This window comes from Oryx dammah, unplaced genomic scaffold (genome assembly GCF_014754425.2).
Source record: "Oryx dammah isolate SB20612 unplaced genomic scaffold, SCBI_Odam_1.1 HiC_scaffold_4, whole genome shotgun sequence".
Taxonomy (NCBI): domain Eukaryota; kingdom Metazoa; phylum Chordata; class Mammalia; order Artiodactyla; family Bovidae; genus Oryx; species Oryx dammah.
In genome coordinates, this window is record NW_024070188.1 from 40,078,444 (window position 1) to 40,098,357 (window position 19,914).

The following is a 19,914-nucleotide window of genomic DNA, read 5'->3' on the forward strand; positions in this document are numbered from 1 at the left end:
ATATATACCTGGAGTAGCAAAAGTAAGTTTCTAACTTCTATTTTCTTCTTTAATCTTGGGATCAACCAGCCAATCACGAGAGTATTATGATTCAGGTCAATAGTGCAAAACAAAGGAAAGTTTTTTAGCTGTAAAGATTAATATGCATGCAATCTGTGAATGTGCATATGTGTCTGTCTACCTGCAAGTGTGTTTGTGTGTGTGGTGTGAACCCGACCCCTATGTGTGTAAGAGACAAGGGACAGGATAGTTTTTTAACCTCTCCACTCAAAACTTTTACATAAAACTTAGGCCATTTTGTTTGCTAGACTGTGAGTGGGAATGATACAATAAGGGTATATAATAGACAAAGTAAAAAGAATTATTAAAAACAGCCTGGAATTTTCCAAGCAATATTTAATCTGCTCATAGTTAGATCTCATTTTATGGGTCAAGTGCTCACTCCAAAAGTATCAAGAATGTACAAAATTTCCACAGTTCTACCTCAGTTCAGTCGCTCAGTCGTGTCCGACCCTTTGCGACCCCATGAATCACAGCACGCCAGGCCTCCCTGTCCATTACCAACTCCTGGAGTTCACTCAGACTCACGTTCTACTTACATGTACATATACCTCAAGCAGGATATTGCTAAATTTGCCATATGACTTCTTAGCATCTCAAAGTTTTCATTCTGTTTTTAGGAGACAATTCTTCTAGAAAGATATCTGGCAAATGGTTCAAACACAATCATTTTACAAAACCATCTTCGCTCTCCCACCATTCTCAGGCGTCTTACTTATGGCGTGTGCACAGGGGCCTCCAACAAGCTTTATTAATGACCAGGCTCTGCATCTCCTGAGGGTTCCCTTCTTCTCCCTGAGTAGCATTGGTTTTTAAGGCACAGACTTCCTTCTGCCCAGAAGGTAGTTTGTATATTGGTCAATTAAGAGTGGCTTTGGGGAACTCCAGTACTTTGGCCACCTCATGCGAAGAGTTGACTCATTGGAAAAGACTCTGATGCTGGGAGGGATTGGGGGCAGGAGGAGAAGGGAACGACAGAAGATGAGATGGCTGGATGGCATCACCAACTCGATGGACGTGAGTCTGAGTGAACTCCAGGAGATGGTGATGGACAGGGAGGCCTGGTGTGCTGCGATTCATGGGGTCACAAAAGAGTCGTACATGACTGAGCGACTGAACTGAACTGATTGGGGAACTTCCCTAGTGGTCTAGGGGCTAAGACGCTGAGCTCTCAATGGAGGGGGCCCAGGTTTGATCCCTGGTTGGGGAACTAGATCCCACAAGCCGCAACCAAGACCCAGCGTAGCCAAACAAGCAGATAAATAAAAATATTTTTTTAAAAAAAGAGTGGCTTTGGGACACTGACAGCATGTGGGATTTAAGAGAGCATTTCCTTGGCTGGCTCACGGACCAGGAGGATGAAAAGCAGGCAGACCCATGTCAGTGTCTGTTCTGGCCTCTTGAATCCAAGAGATGTGGAATTCATCGTTTGAAAGCACTACACAGCCCCTCTACGTGGCTTAAATCGTACAAGAGATGAGAAGAACAGAAAGATTCTTCAGGAGACCTGGCAACCTGACAAATCAATCCCTTTGTTTACTTTATTATTTACTCTCTGTGTTGGGCTTCACTCCAGAGTATACAGTCCCAGCAGTGAGCAGAATAAGAAATCGCTTACAGCCCTCGGCAGGTTCAATGTCATTCTCACAGCCGAAGAGAGGGATGCCTAAAGTCTATTTGCCTGGTAACTAAGCGTTGTCCTTTCTGGATGGAGAATTCTAGTTTTACTTTCAGCTGTGAGTAATTTCCCATTGTGATTGGCTGACTTATAGTCAATTTAGTATAATTAATGCCAAATTACATTGTAATTCACCTAGAATTACAAATTAAAAGCTATATTAAGAGCAAATGAATTAATCAAAATTAATGATATTATGCTCACTTGTTTTAAAGTGTTAATAAGATAGGTCCCCCTAAAACGTTTAAACTTCAGTGCACCATCCATCACTACTTCAATTACCTGACTTCCTTGTGTGGCCAGAGGAGCTAGTGTGTGGGCATTTTTCATCAACAAGAACACACACAAAGAAAAGTGCATTCAGCCTCCAGCTGGGCCGGCTCTTTTTAGCTTCTGTTCTTGAAATGTAAGTAGTATCTGTACCACTTACTGAAACTGACTTCCTATAGACAAAGAGGAACAATGCAAAAGCCTGTGCTGTTTATCTTTAGAACTCAGCAAAGATTTTTTACCTAAGAGAATTTTTCTTTCTGGTTATGTTTTGTCTACTGGAATACTAAAATCTGTTTTCATTCCTCCAATGTGACACCCCAAGTAACAAAGAGGTGGTCCTATTAAAGAGGAGAACCTCAACTATTTATATTTCTGAATACTGCCCATGATTACTATCTTAGAATGGCCACCTTTTCCCTCCAGGTAAGTTGAGAGATGTTCTTCTTTAGTTTTACTTGTAGCCAGTCCTGGAGGCAGGGGTGAGTGAAGCAGAGTGAAAGGATGTCGGCATTTAAAAATAAATGCCAAAGGTTCTCCAGACATCTCTGGAATATAACAAACCTAGAGCCTCTGGGTCACTCCATGGCTAAGCTGAGAGCCTCTCCTCTAGAATATCCAGAACAGGCAATCTCTATGATCTGATATGGCCAACTGGCACAAATACCACAGCCAACAGGCACCCAACTGGCCTGGTAAGGATTCCTATAGAAATAGTCTGGCAATGCAGGACATGGGGTACAGGCTCATTTCTACCAGAAAGACACTTAACATTTATCAGTGTTAATAAATTAATATTTCTCTCCTTTTCTCTTAAATCCCATATCTAGGCCATTACCCAGATGTCATTTTCTACTACATAAATTTCTCAATTTTAATATTCAGGTATAAAATGAAGATATCAGGATTAATAATTTCCATCTGATTCATCCTCACTCTCACAACAGTCTGAAGACTTTCCATCACTCAGTCTGCACGCTGCAACAGAAATAACCGTGTTCTAAGTTCTTTTTCACACTGACCAAAATCTCTTGATCAGATTTTAAGTGACCCTCCATTATAGGCTGTGTCTTCCTGCTTTGCACTGTATCACTTTGTGCCTCCAAGGAATGGAAGGTGGTTCCCTACCTCTGCCAGAGCCCTCCATTCACTCCTTCTCATCAAACCACCTAGAGCCTCAATTTTCCAGGCTCTGATAAAAGAAAGACCTTCCGTGACATTTTTTTGTATGGCTTTTATTAAGAGTCATTTTTGCAACTTCCCACAAAGCAGCACAACAGGTGAAAGTGAAAGCTGGTAATTTATTAGGAAATGTAGACTGCTGGCTCACGCATTATAGAGCAATATAGTCGGTTTGACTTTTGAGAAGCTGTATCAGGTACGCTGAGTTTCTGTTTTCTTAGTGATTTGGAGTATTTGAAGAGAACACAGTGAGATCTACATTGAAACCATACAGTGAAGGGAGTCAACCACTTGTCCTCTGTGAGTTTTCATTTCCTCACCTGTTACAATTTGGGTGATAGTTGCCTTATCAACCTTAACAAGGCTGATGGGAGACTTGAATGAAATGATGTGTGTAAAAGTGCTTAAAAAGTATAAAGCTCTCTAAGGATTGTTAAAATTATTATTGGTGTTATTATTATTGATGAACTTCTGTGCCTGGCCTCGAGGTTTCTACCTCATGTTTAGCATACAGTTTGGGTTTTATTTTTAAATCCCTGATAACCCAGGTAGCAGCAATATGACTGCAGGCTACCAATGCATAAGTAATATTCTCCAGTCATCTTTTTCCTTCTCACAGCAGCAACAACAAAAATATCAGCCTGGAAACAACATGAATCACAATGAAAATTAGAAGCAGAGAACATAAATATGTCATATCTCATAAATCACCTTGTTGTTCTGTTGTGCTCATTTAAAACAAAATAAAAGGAAGGAAAAAGAAACTATTAACTCATGGGAACAGCAGCACATGAATACTAGTTAGGTCTCCTGTAATTTCTGATAATCACTGCCCTGCACGGCCTCTTGACAATGCACAGCTCTAGCACTGAGGATTAGCTGGAGCAAAGTCCCTCTGAAATGAATGTGTCATGCATCTCTCAAAGGCACACAGTCCAGATGAACAACATTAGGACCACTAGTCAAGCTCTTCGGGGATGAGTCCTCACAAGGAGTCAGCCGCATGCAGATCAGGACAAGTGACTGAATACACACTCTGGCCCCTCTGAGCAACAAGACCTGAAATAGCAGAAGCATTCAGTGTCCAGCTTGGGGAACCCCCAGGATCAAACATCCTTCAGGCATAGCACTATTTGGAATGTCAGTGAACCACTATTTATTCTCAATGTGCTGCTGCTGCTGCTGCTAAGTCGCTTCAGTCGTGTCCGACTCTGTGCGACCCCATAGACGGCAGCCCACCAGGCTCCCCCGTCCCTGGGATCCTCCAGGCAAGAACACTGGAGTGGGTTGCCATTTCCTTCTCCAATACATGAAAGTGAAAAGTGAAAGTGAAGTCACTCAGTCGTGTCCGACTCTATGTGACCCCATGGACTGCAGCCTACCAGGCTCCTCTGCCTATGGGATTTTCCAGGCAAGAGTACTGGAGTGGGAAGCCATTGCCTTCTCCGATTCTCAGTGTAACATCTAGTAAAAAGGAAGTGAAGATGCCCTCATCACATTTGTAGGAAAGACTGTAGGTATTTGGGAGGGACTGCCAGAAGCTTCAGGAAGCAAACTGAAAAATGGTACACATTTAGTTAAGATGCCCAGAAAGGGCCTCTCTGAAAAAATAGAAATGATATATACATATATGAAATTAAACTGAGGAAAGGTAGCGATATAATGAAAGGCTGTAATTAGGGGGTGGGGATAAGAGTTCTCAGGCCACAATATTTTATTTCATTTCCAACTACCAAGTCTAAGAATGAGGACACTACTTATGGAGCTTTTTGATTAAATGGTCACCCACAGTCTAATTTCTTTGAGGCTTGGACTCTACTGCAGTGATTGACAAAGGTTTGCAAACCTGTTGAAGAGAGTACATACAATGAACAAAAACGAACAATAAGGCACTTCCCTGGTGGTCCAATGGCTAGGACTCCACTGCGTTCCCAATGCAGGGGGCCCGTGTTCGATTCCCAGGCAGGGAACTAGATCCCACACGCCACAACTAAAAAAGATCCCACATGCTGCAACTAAAACCCAGTGCAGCCAAATAAATAAATATTTTTTAAAAAAGAATTAACAACAAATAAAGCACTGAAGAAAAGGCAGTGGGATACTGGGTGATGTTGAAATGTCCAAGCAAAAGAATTTCGTTTTCCAATCCACCCATATCATTTCAATACACCCAAAATTAGCAAAGAAATCACCACTGTGTTTGGCAGAGGTCAGTCCCTACTGGGAAGCAATCAGGCACTGGGTGGGGCACACAATTAAGCACAGGGAGCAGAGTCAGAGTTTGCCACAAGGCACAGGCATGAAGGCGCGGAGTTGTCCTTTACCCCTTCGACCTGCTGGCACCACACCAGCGACCAGGAACAGCCAAGCCTTTCCTAATTTCAAGTCACAGGATTAACTTGATGCACCTCTGTGTCCACCACACCCCAAGTATTTTTGTGCTTCTATTATGAACTTGGAAGCTATGGGCCAAAGTGGGAAAAACCCAAGAATTAGAAGACATGAGTTTGATTTCTAGCCCTGTTACTTCAGTTTCCCCATTTGTACCACAGGAGCACAAAGCAATGCAAAATGCACACGTATTCTGGAAACCGGGATGTGATATTCAAACGTGAAGTGTTACGATGGTATTGTTGGACACATAGTACTGTTTGAAGTCCTTCCTTCTCCCTGGCCAGAGGTGCCTCTGGGACAGTTTACCATCTTAGAGATAAAAGTCGGACGCTGAGCACATCGCTAGTGTCCTCTATTTTCCAACTATAAAGGGATAGTAGCTTTTTGTTTGGGCTCACTTTCTGGGACTCCTTTTGAGGGGAATGATTAAATCAAACCTAAGGTGGGTAGTTTGTGGAGGAGATAAAAGCCCAGGAGGGGCCTGTCAAAAAAATCACTGCATCAGAGGTTGTTGACTACTCTAAACAATATGTGACTTACATCTCTAGAGATATAAAGTGAATGTGTTACTAACAGTATGACTTACAGAGGCAAATTTCCAACTAAAACACAAGAAAAAAATGCTGTTTTAAAAGGTGAAACTCATTTAGGATACCAATTTTCTTAGAATAAATCCAGCCTTTTATAGGAATAGTAAGATGCGTTATTATCCATTCAATACATTTTAATATGAAAACTATACATAATTGTTTTTAATTCATTATTTATAGAGTGTAAGAGAACAAGAAGGTAGCATTCAACACAAACCCTACAGGTACAACCTCTGGCTCTGGAGACGACGAATCAAAGACAAATGTAAACGTGATCACCCACTCCAATTCCCCCAGCCCCAAACCACATGACATGGTTCCTCTTTGCCAAACTAAAACGGGACATGACTGGGATAAAAAAGACTTTCCCTGCCAAGGTCTGGTCTTATCTGACATCAGTGGTGTGACCACTGAATCATCTGCCCTTATTATTTACTGAAGTCCAGGCAAAGTTAGGCTCAAAATAAGAGGGGGAACTCTCAAGCCAAGGTTAGTAAAGGATGAAAACCACCGATGTATAATTAACACTTATTAAATAAGAAGTGCTTTTCACTGAAAGGAGGAAATAGTTAATAAAATAAGAATTAAAGGTAAACAAAACCTTTCCATGTTCAGAAATAAAGCTAAGCTAAATCTCTCTAACCTGACAACTGAACACTTTTAAAGAGCTTTTTACCCCAGGGTCTAACTTCTAAAACTGTGCCAAGCACATAACAGGTATACAATAAACACTCATTTGTAATTCAACAATCTACTGTACCCATTTTTAAATATCCTTGTTTCTGCTACTTCAGAGATGAAATAATAATCCAAAGAGCTGGGTAATGGTTTAAAACCAGAAGGAACCCTCCCAATTGGCATGAGGATTAGGAGAGGGAAATGCCTTACTTTCCATGGTTTGGTCATTTAGTAGGTGCTCAGTTTATATTGATGGATAGGGACTTCCCTGGCAGTCCAGTGGTTAAGATTCAACACTTCAAATACAGGGGTTCTGGGTATGATACCTGGTCAGGGAACTAGGATCCCACATGCCATGTGGTGCAACAACAACAAAAAATATTGATAGGTGGACAGCCACACTTTCTCCCTACGCTAGCAAATACAAGAATTTACATAATATATAGGTTTTTCTACAAACTACACTGTCATAGAAGGTAACTTCCCCTTTATTCTCAGAAAAGAGACTATGGTTTAAAAAAAAAACGGCAGAGAATATACCATCCTGAAGAAAAAACAGACTATCCAGTATATCCTATGAAATGAGAACAGACCCAATATGCGGGAGTGGAATGGAACTGTTTCATGGTTTCACTCTAAGTTTTAGAGCAGGACCTCTGGCTCAGTAGTCTGAAACCATACGTTGAATCTAACGAGAGAAATTTAACAGGCCCCTGCTGAAACAAAGTCCTAAGTCAAAGCTAAAACCTGAAAGCAAAATAAAACTGGTGGAGATTTGCCAGGTCATGGATGCCAGTGACCTCACGCCCCATGTTTCCTCCTCCACTGATTTGCTCCCTTTTAGTCTCCTCTTTCTTTGAACCCAATAACCAATCTGGAATCTGAGAAATTGCTGGCCTTGAACTCTAAGACCAAATTGTTGAGCTGAATTGAACTGAATTTAAAAAAAAAAAAAGATTTTTTTCAGGGGACTTCTCTGTCTTTATATATCCAAAGTGTATACATGGTAAAGTCTCAACGGTACCTGTGAATATAAAGTGAAGTTAATGAACAGACCCAGTAGTTTCAGGCTATGGAAGGGAGAAAATAACTGTTTAGGGGGGATGAAGAAGGCTCTGTGAGAGAGAAGACTTAAGATAAAGTTTTAAAAGGTCAGGTGGAAGAAAAGAGAGCAGACAAAAAGCATAATCTCAGGGGATTTCATAGGTTTTCAGATGCACAGAATGGTTATCACGGGCTTTAGCACATTTTAGCAGGAAAGGGACTGGATAAGGGATAGCAGGGAAAAGAAAAAAATAAGTCTGTTCAGTTAGGATAAAGTGACAGTTCTTATGACATGTCTTTAGAGACAAACTGTGTGAAGTATAATAATAATAAATAAATAATAATAATAAATATTGGGCCTTTTGCCAAATAAAGTGGATATCCCAGATTACATTACCAGGAGATCAGAGAGTGGAAGAGCCACATGTGTAAGGGGGTATGTGTGTGTTTACTGAGCTCTCACATCAGTTACCAGTTGCACATAATCAAACAGCACATCCCTCCATCTGCTTTTCTATTACTTGTCCTACTTTGTGCCAATTTTCCATTTCCTCCCCAACACCCCTAGATTCACTGCTCTTCTTTAAGACATGGGATAAGGATTTGTCAAAGTCAATGAGCACTTTATTACAGTGAGAACGTTCCGTAATGAACAATTCAGCAATTTAATGAGATTCTGTAGATCTGTCTCCAACCTGTCCATCAAGTTTCACTTCTATAAAGTCACCCTGACACTAATCCTCTGGCATACCCAATCTTCACCCTGGGCTGAATATTAGATTCTTCCCTGGTATATTGCATTACCAGTATAACCTCAGCAAAAATGATGAACTTAACTATACTTGAGGTGGTATAGCTGGACTGATCTGATTTTTCTCTATTGGGCTGAGTACGAGGGAATTACTTATTTACTAAGATAATGCAAAAATAGTTTCTTATTGCCCGTTGAATGCCTAAATTGATAATATTTCTGTGAGTCTTTTAATTCTTTCTTTAGGACCAAGTCTAAGAAAATATTGCCTGCAGCAGAAAGCAGCTTTTGAGGTTCTACATTATAATATTAGTAACCTTTAGAGAGGCAATTATAGTAACTCCTATGTGAATAGCGTGAAATTTTTGAACACTCACACATCTGTACATTACCATGTTGATATCTGGCAGTGCTTTCAACCATGCCACAAAAAGAGACAGAAGCCACAGGGATGGTTGGCTCACATCTCAATTTAGTTAGAAATAATCAAATGCAGAATTCATTCTAAGTCTTTTTCCCTTTGGGAAGTCAAGAAAAATATGACAATTTCTCACTTTGAATTAACCAGAGTAATTCTGATGATTTGTGCTTTCCACAGATAATTAAAATTCATACCCCAAACTCATCCTCACCAACATTTCTGACCTCTGCCTGAACAAACATTATGAGATATACCTAAGAAGCAGAAATTAATTTGTGGCTTGTTTTCCTCACTTCTATTTTCTTGTCAAGACAGCGTGGAATACTTGAAAGATGAGGGCAGGTGTCAGCAAACATGGATTTGAAGCCTGGCTCTGCTCTGTAACCCTGAGGCAAGACACTGAAGCCTCATCTTGTTTGTCCAGAGGATGGAATGATAACAGCCATCCTTCAGGCCTGTTGTGATAATAAGTTAGGAAGTTTGCAAACAGCCTGGGTCCTGGAAGGCCCTCAGTACACTGCAGCTCTTATCCTCACTGGTGGAAGCAATGGTGAAGAGGAAAGTTGCTGATTAAAGTAAGATAAACAAAGAAATTAGGGAGAAAGGCATCAGGAAAATTAGCCATCAGTAGAATCAGATGTGGGCTTCCCAGGTGGCTCAGTGGTAAAGAATCTGCCTGCCAACGCAGGAGACGTGGGTTCGATCCCTGGGTCAGGAAGATCCCCTGGAGAAGGAAATGGCAATTCACCCCAAGTATTCTTGCCTGGAGAATCCCCAAGGACAGAGGAGCCTGGCAGGCTATAGTCCATGGGATCACAAAGAGTTGGACACGACTTAGCAATTCAGTCACCACCACCAGAGAATCAGACATTGGATAATTCACTACTAACTATGACTCCATTTCAGCCAGAATTAAAGTATTCTCTGAATGTCTTTTGATAAGATACAAGGTGCCTCATCTGCTAACAGAAGACTTCATATTTTTACTTGTATTCCGTATATAAATATTTTTCAAATGACCACGAAATCTTGAAGGTACGGAATCCAAGAAGTAACAAGATGGCTAGCCACTGCTTCAGAGAGGAAGACAGACAGTACAAGGAAGTGGAAGTATGCTCAGTCGTGTCCGACTCTTTGTGACCCCATGGACTTTAGCCTACCAGGCTCCTCTGTCCATGGGAATTTAAAGGCAACAGTACTGGAGCGGTTTGCCATTTCCTTCTCCAGGGAATCTTCCCAACCCAGGGATCAAACCCAGGTCTTCTGCATTGTCGACAGACACGTTACCACCTGAGCCACCAGGGAAGCACACGACAGTATAAGGAGAAGCGGGGAAAGATGGACTCTGACTGTCTTTGGAAAACAGTCAGACTGTGGTGACTGTGTGTTGACAGCTTTCCAAAGACACTGTGTGGATTGTTCAAGTGTAGTCACTGGAGACGAGCACAATGGATTTCAATTGAATAATCGACTTGAAAACACAAAACATCCTCTGTCCCCTAAACAAAGGGTATCTGAAAGGAATGAATGCTATGTCAGGTAGAGCAGCAGGGCACAGGAAAACAGCAATGAGCACAGAATGAAGGAAGGAAAGAGATTTTCCCAATGCGAAGCAGCAAGAGCTTCATCTCATTCAAGGTCCCAGCTGCTCTCTACTGTAACAAAGGCCTGTTTCTGAACTGTTTGCCGGAAAGCCCAGAATTTATTCTGATTCCATTGGTCTTAAATAGGCATAAATACCACTTTACAATCTGTCCTTCTCATATTCAGCTTCAGTAACTATGTTTGGCAAGAGAATAAAAACCCTTGACTCTTTCTGATGTAACCCCGTTAGGTTCTGGAAAGCCATGGTGAGGGTCTGAGGAATCTTACCTGTGATTCCCTCAGTTAAGCTGAGCGGGATGAAGCCTCAAGGGCTGGTGTTCTCCAATTACTTGCCCATCAAGGACACGACTTCTAAGACTTCAACTCCAATGTGGAGCAAACCAGACAAAATAGTTGTCATTGTTCCTCCATCCTTTAACTTTTAATCATTTCATGACTTCGCACCGAAGGAGGACCCATGAGTGCCCTTACCTGCCAGATCTGCTCTTCGCTCAAGGAGGTCAGGCGGTCGCTCTTCAGTACCTCCTGAAGCAGACAATAAGGCAGCGTTAGAATGTCCTCCGGCCGACTCTTCAGGAGCTCAGAGAGGTGTTTCACTAAGAAATCGATCACTGCCTTCTCCAACAAAGTGAGGTTAAAGAGGTCAGCAAGTCTGTACAGATCCAAGTAATTAAAGCTATTTAATTCCTGGGTGTCAAAAAAATAAAAATAAAAATGGAAAAAAATCTCTTAGAAATCAATCCAAGAAAGAATAAGCAAGAAATTCAGACTCCCCGAAGTTTGCATGACAGGAGTGGGAGAAAGGGAACTATACAAAACAACAAAATCCTCATTACAAGGCTCTGGGCAGAGAACTAGCATTCTAGAATTTAACATTCCCCCCGGGCTTATTTTGCCCCTCTTAAAACCCATGTACTTAAAGACCTCTTAATAAAGGGACTGAAAGCGGTTTCTGGTTTCACTGGCAAAAATGTTACTTTGCAACCTTTTAGGAACATTTTCCCAATGAAAACAATTTTTTTCATTTTATAGCTCTCAGGTGATACATTTTTTCCACTAAAGATAAAATGAGAGCAGGTAGAGTGGGAGCCCTACTCTTTTTCCAAAACCTCAAATTAAACACAGAGTTAAAAACAACTGACAATGAATTAAAACAAAGATTTTTACATGTAAAGTCTCAGGGAATGAGGAAATCTCACAGAAAAGGTTCCTGTCCTGAATAATTCTATATTGAATGCACCTGAGATGAACAATTTATAATTGTTCTTTGCTTTTATAAACTTCAGACAGTCAATGGTGATCTTTTCAAAGAGTTTCTGTTGCAATACTTTATTGTGAGGGGGTGGGGTAGGATTTTACCTGTCTCTACAAGTTCTCAAACTCATAGCCAAGCTATAAAATAATGCCCCCAGAAGTCAGGACATCTATGAAATCTCTGCCTTGTAACTCTGCAAGAACCATAGTTGGCATGCAGGTTTGTTGATAGAAAACTTACCTATTTCAAGTAGACTGAGAGTAGGCTCTGTCCTAGTTCTCCTCATTTTCAACTTGCAATTATTATTACAATATTTCCCAATAACTTAAGGAATGCACAACACCATCAGATGGCTATTTTAGTCCATTGACTGATTTATTTTCAACATACTTAGCCCTGTTTTTAGTAATCTAAAAAGTATTAAGAACTCTAAGACCTATATATTCTAATATATCTGTTTCCATAATAGTTTAAGGTTTAAAGGAATATGTGCTAAACGGGCACTTTCCCACATGGTAGAGCCTACTAGCCAGCCACACGTGCCTATTCAGCATCTGAAATATAGATTTGAGATGTGCTGTAAGTGTTAAATATGGGCTTCCCAGGTGGCGCAGTGGTAAAGAATTCACCTGCCAATGCAGGACACGTGGGTTTGATCCCTGGGTTGGGGAGATCCCCTGGAGGAGGACATGGCAACCCACTCCAGTATTACTTGCCTGAGAATCCCATAGACAGAGGAGCCTGGCGGGTTACACTCCATGGGGTCACAAAGAGTCTGACATGACTGAGTGACTGAGCATGCATGCATACATAATGTTAAATATATATGAAAGCAAAGAGTAAGAAAAATAGAACGTAAAATGTCTCATTAATAATTTTTATATTGATTATATGTTGAAATGGTATTACTCTGGATATAGCAGATTAAATATATTATCATTAATTTCACCTGGTTTTTTACTTTTAATGCAGCTACTAGAAAATTTAAAATTAATACATATGACTTCCATTATGTTTCTACTGTACAATGTTTTTCTAAATAATGAAAAGTATAGTGAAGATGTAAAAACAGGTCTCAGAGTAACAGCTGCATCATCATCACAGCCACCTGATTCTTTTTCTTTAGGTTCTATTTCTTTTGGTGGGAGATGACACTTTAATTACATTCCTAACAGGAGTCAAGCTACATGACTTCAGTAATCAGACATAAGATTCTGGCTCTTAATAGCTCTATTTGCCAACACAATTGAAAAAGAATAAATAACTTGTCTTTGAAATGAAGTTTACCACAGTTAACCACTAAAATTCATTACAACTCAAAATATCTAAGGGTCCACTCACAGCCACTCAATTAAAGTATGTTGGCTTTCCATTCGGCAGACTTTATCAAAGGAATACTGCAGATTCTGCCTCCAGCACCAATTTTTTAAAGTACTGTTTAAACTCATTCTCCAAATCTTACCTTTTCAGATTGGTAAATTCTACTATGGAAGGAAAGAATATGTAACCCTTGCACGAGGAGCTTCTACAGCCAACTTTAGGACCATCTTCTTGGAATGAGTAAGTTATTTCTAGTCAGTACATCCAGGAAGCAAGTTTAACTGCTTCTGGGCCCCTGGATACGATTTTAGCTTCCCGGTAAGTCACTCTGCGGCCTTCCCTGGCAGCTCAGCTGCTAAAGAATCTGCCTGCAATGCGGGTGGCCTGGGTTGGATCCCTGAGTTGGGAAGATTCCAAGGAGAAGGGAGAGGCTACCCACTCCAGTATTCTGCCCTGGAGAATTCCATGCAGTGTAGAGCCCATGGGGTGGCAAAGAGTCGGACACGACTGAGCGACTTGGCTACTACTACTAAGTCACTCTGCAATCGCTCAAAAGCGTGGGGTGTCAGCGCCTTCCAGGCACTCGAGGCGCACGCCTAAACCTTGCCTCAATTCAGTGGGGCAGCGGCAGGCGGCACCGCGCAGAAAGACGAGCATGCGCAGAGGCAGAAACAACCAAGCTCGGCAAAGTATAAGAGGAACGCGCACAGCACAGGGGCGGTGTGTTTTTTTCCCACTCATTCTGCCAAAAAGGTGTACATGACCATGAGTTTGGGGCTGGATTATGCAGTAGCAATCAAATATTTTTTAAAGTATCTTTGTATAGAGATACTGGGTTTCTTCTGATTAGAAGTCAGTCCAGTTCAAAATTGCAGCGGACCAGAGAATTAATACGGGATTTTAAAAAGTGTGTTTCTCTTCTGCTGTGTTCCTTTTGAATGTAATCATTTAATTCCTACTTCCACAGTCCTGAAATATTTTTGTTTCCTAAGGGTATAATTTTATATCACTCCCAAATTCAGTCTAACAAAGCATTTGATATTAGTGGGGAACAAAGGCTAAATGGACAAGTGTCAATGCTTGAGTGAAGAGCAAAGGCAAACTCAACTGACATATACTGGTGTACGAGAGAAACAACAGTTAAAGTCTGCTCCCTGCCTTTACCTTTTCATTTCTCCTCTCTGCTGCTTAAAAGCATAATTTCCCCAAATCGCCAGAGCTCTCTCTGCCAAAGCTTCTGGTTCCCCTTGCTATGCATACTTAGCACCTCAGTAGTCACACTGTGTAAAGTGGGGGAACTGAGAGGAAAAAAGAAAACCTTCACTGAGGTCTTGATACCACAGTATACATCCCTCCTACTGGGGCCATGTGCTCATGTGAGTCTTGAGCAAAATCATCGCTTCTTGTTTTATTGGCTAAGACCATGTGCAAGCAAAAAATAATGCTGCTTTTAAGGATTCCCATTAATGTGATGGGAGAGGTGGGAAGCAATGGTTAAACTGCATTGAATGTTCATCTATAATTCTCTGCATGGAAAAAAAAATCATCACTGTTATGGAAATAGTGCCATTATGTTTCTGGTTATAAACAGTAATATATTTGTTCATTGCATAAAACTCAGGAAGTACAAAGTATGGAAAAGAAAACAAAAATCATTCCTATTTCACCATGCAGAGATAATCACTATTAATGTTTCTGTACATATTTCTAGACTTTTTTTGAAAGAACTCTTTTATATATATAAAAAAGAGAAAGAACAATTGTATTCAGGAGCAGAACAAACTATCAACAGCCACAGGCACTCAGAGGCAATCCAGGTTGGCGGAGAAGAGCAAAGCCCACAGAATCAGGTAGACCTGGTTCAAATCCTGCGTGTTATTATTGTTGGCTATGACCTTGGATCAGTCACTGGACCTCTGTTATTCCTCATTTACAAAATGGAGAGTCCACCCAGTTCATGTTGTTATAGAGATGACAGAAAAGCACTTACCACACAGCTTGGTCCATAGAAAGCAGACAGTAGATTTGGCAGGCAAGGAACCATTAAAGTACGTTTGAGCACTGCTGTTTGGCATCCATAAACCCTGATTCATCACTGATGCAAGGAGGGCAAAGTGAAGAATGTAGTCCCTTCATGTATCAAAGTCTTAAATAAGCTGCACCAGTAAGTCAGGGAAAAGGAGGCAAGCCAAGTAAAAACCATACAATTGAGTCATAAATTGATTACATGTTAAGGCCTCCCACTTCTATATTATTAGCCCAAACCTCTCTCCTAAGCTCTGAATTCATTTTCCCAGCTGCAGATAAGAGGACATCTTCTCTTGGATATTTCACAGCCATACTGAACTCAACATACCAATGCTGAACTTATATTTTGCAAACTTGCATCTTCTCCTATATCCCCCTTCTAGGAAAATGACCACATTCTGTCCCCACAGCAGGGTCCCCAAAGGCAGGCCATATTCCTCCCTCACAGCCAGTTGGTCACCAAGTTCTGTTTGCTCTTCCTCCTTAACATTTCTTGTTTTGTTCACCATCTCCTATCCAGACTTCCTACAATAGGGTCCTGAATTCCAATTTCCTGCTCCCAGTATCAGACTCTCAATCCTCTCTTTTTACAAGAATCTAACCATACTGATCATCTGTTTAAAACCCATCAATAGGTATCCATTTGCTTAATGGAGAAAAGTCCAAACTCAGTTACAGTGCATAGCCTTCCATAACTTGCTGACCTGCTTACTCTGTAGTATAACTGTCCTACACACCTTCGCTAGAATTCCAACATTTCAATGACCTATACATTCATCCATGTGCCAGAACCACACCAGGCATAACTAAAACAGAGATGAACAAAAATAGGCAGGTCCTAGGCTTCATAAGATGTATAGTCTATTGGAAGAGTAAGCCATTAATAAAAAGTGCTGAAAATGAATGGAAAATTATCACTGAGGTAAAGGTTACAAAGTAGAACAGAGAGCTATAAATGCCCAGTGGATAGATTTGACCTGGAGTGGAAAGATACTAATGGTGTCCCAGAGAAGGCAACATGCAGCTGATAACTGAAGAAGGGCAGATTAACTTGGCAAAGGGTGGGGTGGGCTACATATTAACTATATTTTCTTGTTTTCTGTATCTTGATGCTCTGGCATCAGGGGCCTCACTGACTGGGGAGAGACCACCTCTCCCTTGGGATAGCCAATTTTTAGAAGGATGTACCTTTCCTATGCAGAGTAACCAGTCAAGAGCCCAAACCGCCACCACCTCCTCTAGCTGCTCCTACACTCCAGGCGTCAATATCCCACTGTATTCCTAGGTGACTCAAGTGATAAAGGACCCACCTGCCAATGCAGGACCCACAGGACATGCAACTTTGATCCCTGGGTTGGGAAGATCCCCTGGAGGAGGAATTGGCACCCCACTACACTATTCTTGCCTGGGAAACCTACGGACAGAGGAGCCTGATGAGCTAAAGCCCATGAGGTCCAAAGAGCTGGACACTACTGAAGTGATTGAGCACGCACGCACTCAATGAACCTAGGGCTAAGTAGCAGACACCTAGAGACGGCCTATATACCATAGACTGGATAAGCCTGCTTATCGGCCTTGTCTTTCCTGAGGAAGCCACAACAAATGCTCTTGCCCACTATTTCCCTTCACTCTTTCCACCTCCTGTTCGACTCTGGCACGTCCCCCTGTGGCCCCATGGGCTTTGCCATGCTGCTGTCTTGGGAAATGTAAGTAACAAAGTATCGTTTCAATGGTAGTGGTCTCCTGATTGGTTGGTTTTACCATCAGTTCAGTTCAATTCCTCAGTCGAGTCTGACTCTTTTCGAACCCATGGACTGCAGCACACCAGGCTTCCCTGTCTATCACCAACAGCCCAGAGCTTGCTCAAACTCGTGTCCACTGAGTCAGTGATGCCATCCAACCATCTCATCCTCTGTCCTCCCCTTCTCCTCCTGCCTTCAATCTTTCCCAGCATCAGAGTCTTTTCGATGAGTCAGTTCCTCGCATCAGGTGGCCAAAGCATTGGAGCTTCAGCTGAAGCATCAGTCCTTCCAATGAATATTCAGGACTGATTTCCTTTAGGACAGACTGGTTGGAACTCCTTGCAGTCCAAGGGACTCTGAGGAGTCTTCTCCAACACCACAGTTCAAAAGTATCAATTCTTTGGTGCTCACCTTTCTTTATAGTCCAACTCTTACATCCATACATGACTACTTGAAAAACCATAGCTTTGACTAGATGGACCTTTGTTGGCAAAGTAATGTCAATACTTTTTAATATGCTGTCTGGGTTAGTCATAACTTTTCTTCCAAGGAGCAAGCGTCTTAATTTCATGGCTGCAATCACCATCTGCAGTGATTTTGGAGCCCCCCAAAATGAAGTCTCTCACTGTTTCAATTGTTTCCCCATTTGCCATGAAGTGATTAGACCGGATGCCATGATCTTCGTTTTCTGAATGTTGAGCTTTAAGCCAACTTTTTCACTCTCCTCTTTCACTTTCATCAAGAGGCTCTTTAGTTCTTCTTCACTTTCTGCCATAAGGGTGGTATCATCTGCATATCTGAGGTTACTGATATTTCTCCCAGTGATCTTGATTCCAGCTTGTGCTTCTTCCAGCCCAGCATTTCTCATGATATACTCTGCATATAAGTTAAATAAACAGGGTGACATTATGCAGCCTTGACATACTCCTTTCCCTATTTGGAACCAGTCTGTTATTCCATGTCCAGTTCTAACTGTTGCTTCTTGACCTGCATACAGATTTCTCAGGAGGCAGGTCAGGTAGTCTGGTTTTCCCATCTCTTTCAGAATTTTCTCAGTTTGTGGTGATCCACACAAAGGCTTTGGCATAGTAAATAAAGCAGAAGTAGATTTTTTTTCTGGAACTCTCTTGCTTTTCTGATGATCCAACAGATGTTGGCAATATGATCTCTGGTTCCTCTGCCTTTTCTAAATTGAGCATGAACATCAGAAAGTTCACAGTTCATGTACTGTTGAAACCTGGCTTAGAGAATTTTGCTAGCATATGAGATGAGTGCAATTGTGCAGTAGTTTGAACATTCTTTGGCATTGCCTTTCTTTGGGATTGGAATGAAAACTGACCTTTTCCAGTCCTGTGGCCACTGCTGAGTTTTCCAAATTTGCTGGCATATTGAGTGCAGCACTTTCACAGCATCATCTTTCAGGATTTGAAATAGCTCAACTGGAATTCCATCACCTCCACTAGCTTTGTTCGTAGGGATGTTTCCTAAGGCCCACTTGACTATGCATTCCAGGATGTCTGGCTCTAGATGAGTGATCACACCATCATGATTATCTGGTTCATGAAGATCTTTTTTGTATAGTTCTTCTGTGTATTCTTGCCACCTCTTCCTAATATCTTCTGCTTCTGTTAGGTCAATACCATTTCTGTCCTTTATTGTGCCCATCTTTGCATGAAAAGTTCCCTTGGTTATCTCTAATTTTCTCGAAGAGATCTCTAGTCTTTCCCATTTTATTGTTTTCCTCTATTTCTTTGCACTGATCACTGAGAAAGGCTTTCTTATTTCTCCTTGCTATTCTTTGGAACTTTGCATTTAACTGGGTATATCTTTCCTTTTCTCCTTGCCTTTCATTTCTCTTCTTTTCATAGCTATTTGTAAGACCTCCTCAGACAACCATTTTGCCTTTTTGCATTTCTTTTTCTTGGGGATGGTCTTGATCACTGCCTCCTGTATAATGTCATCAACCTCTGTCCATAGTTCTTCAAGCACTCTATCAGATCTAATCCCTTGAATCTACTCATCACTTCCAATGCATAATCATAAGGGATTCGATTTAGGTCATACCTGAATGATCTAGTGGTTTTCCCTACTTCCTTCAAATTAAGTCTGAGCCACAATCAGTTTCCAGTCTTTTTTGCTGACTATATAGAGCTTCTCCATCTTTGGCTGCAAAGAATATAATCAATCTGACTTTGGTGCTGGCCATCTGGTGATGTCCATGTGTAGAGTCTTCTCTTGTCTTGTTAGAAGAGGGTGCTTGCTATGACTCATGCGTTCTCTTGGCAAAACTCTGTTAGCCTTGCTCTGCTTCGTTTTGTATTTCAAGGCCAAATTTGCCTGTTACTCCAGGTACCTCTTGACTTCCTATTTTTGCTTTCCAGTCCCCTATAATGAAAAGGACATCTTTTGGGGGTGTTAGTTCTAAAAGTTCTTGTAGGTCTTCCTAGAACCATTCCACTTCAGCTTCTTCAGCATTACTGGTCAGGGCATAGACTTGGATTACTGTAATATTGAATGGTTTGCCTTGGAAACAAACAGAGATCATTCTGTTGTTCTTGAGATTGCATTCAAGTACTGCATTCCACACTCTTCTGTTGACTATGATGGCTACTCCATTTCTTCTAAGGGATTCTTGCCCGCAGTAGTAGATATAATGGTCATCTGAGTTAAATTCACCCATTCCAGTCCATTTTAGTTCACTGATTCCTAAAATGTTGATGGTCACTCTTGCCATCTCCTGTTTGACCACTTCTAATTTGCCTTGATTCATGGACCTAACATTCCAGGTTCCTATGCAATACTGCTCTTTACAGCATTGGACTTTAATTCCATCACCAGTCACATCCACAACTTGGTGGTGTTTTTGCTTTGGCTCTGTCTCTGCATTTTTTCTGGA

General features: G+C 41.3%; 1 protein-coding gene across 2 annotated transcripts in view; it reads right to left on the minus strand.

Moving 5' to 3' along the window:
- Nucleotides 1-19,914, minus strand: part of KLHL32 (kelch like family member 32) — a 230,930-nt gene that overhangs the window by 55,029 nt on the left and 155,987 nt on the right. Inside the window, exon 6 of one of the 2 annotated variants that reach the window (XM_040239146.1) lies at nt 11,145-11,198. In XM_040239146.1, coding sequence (XP_040095080.1) covers nt 11,145-11,198 — 54 coding nt within the window. Of the gene's footprint in view, nt 1-11,144; nt 11,361-19,914 lie in introns of both variants that reach the window. The other variant, XM_040239145.1, reaches the window with a different exon arrangement.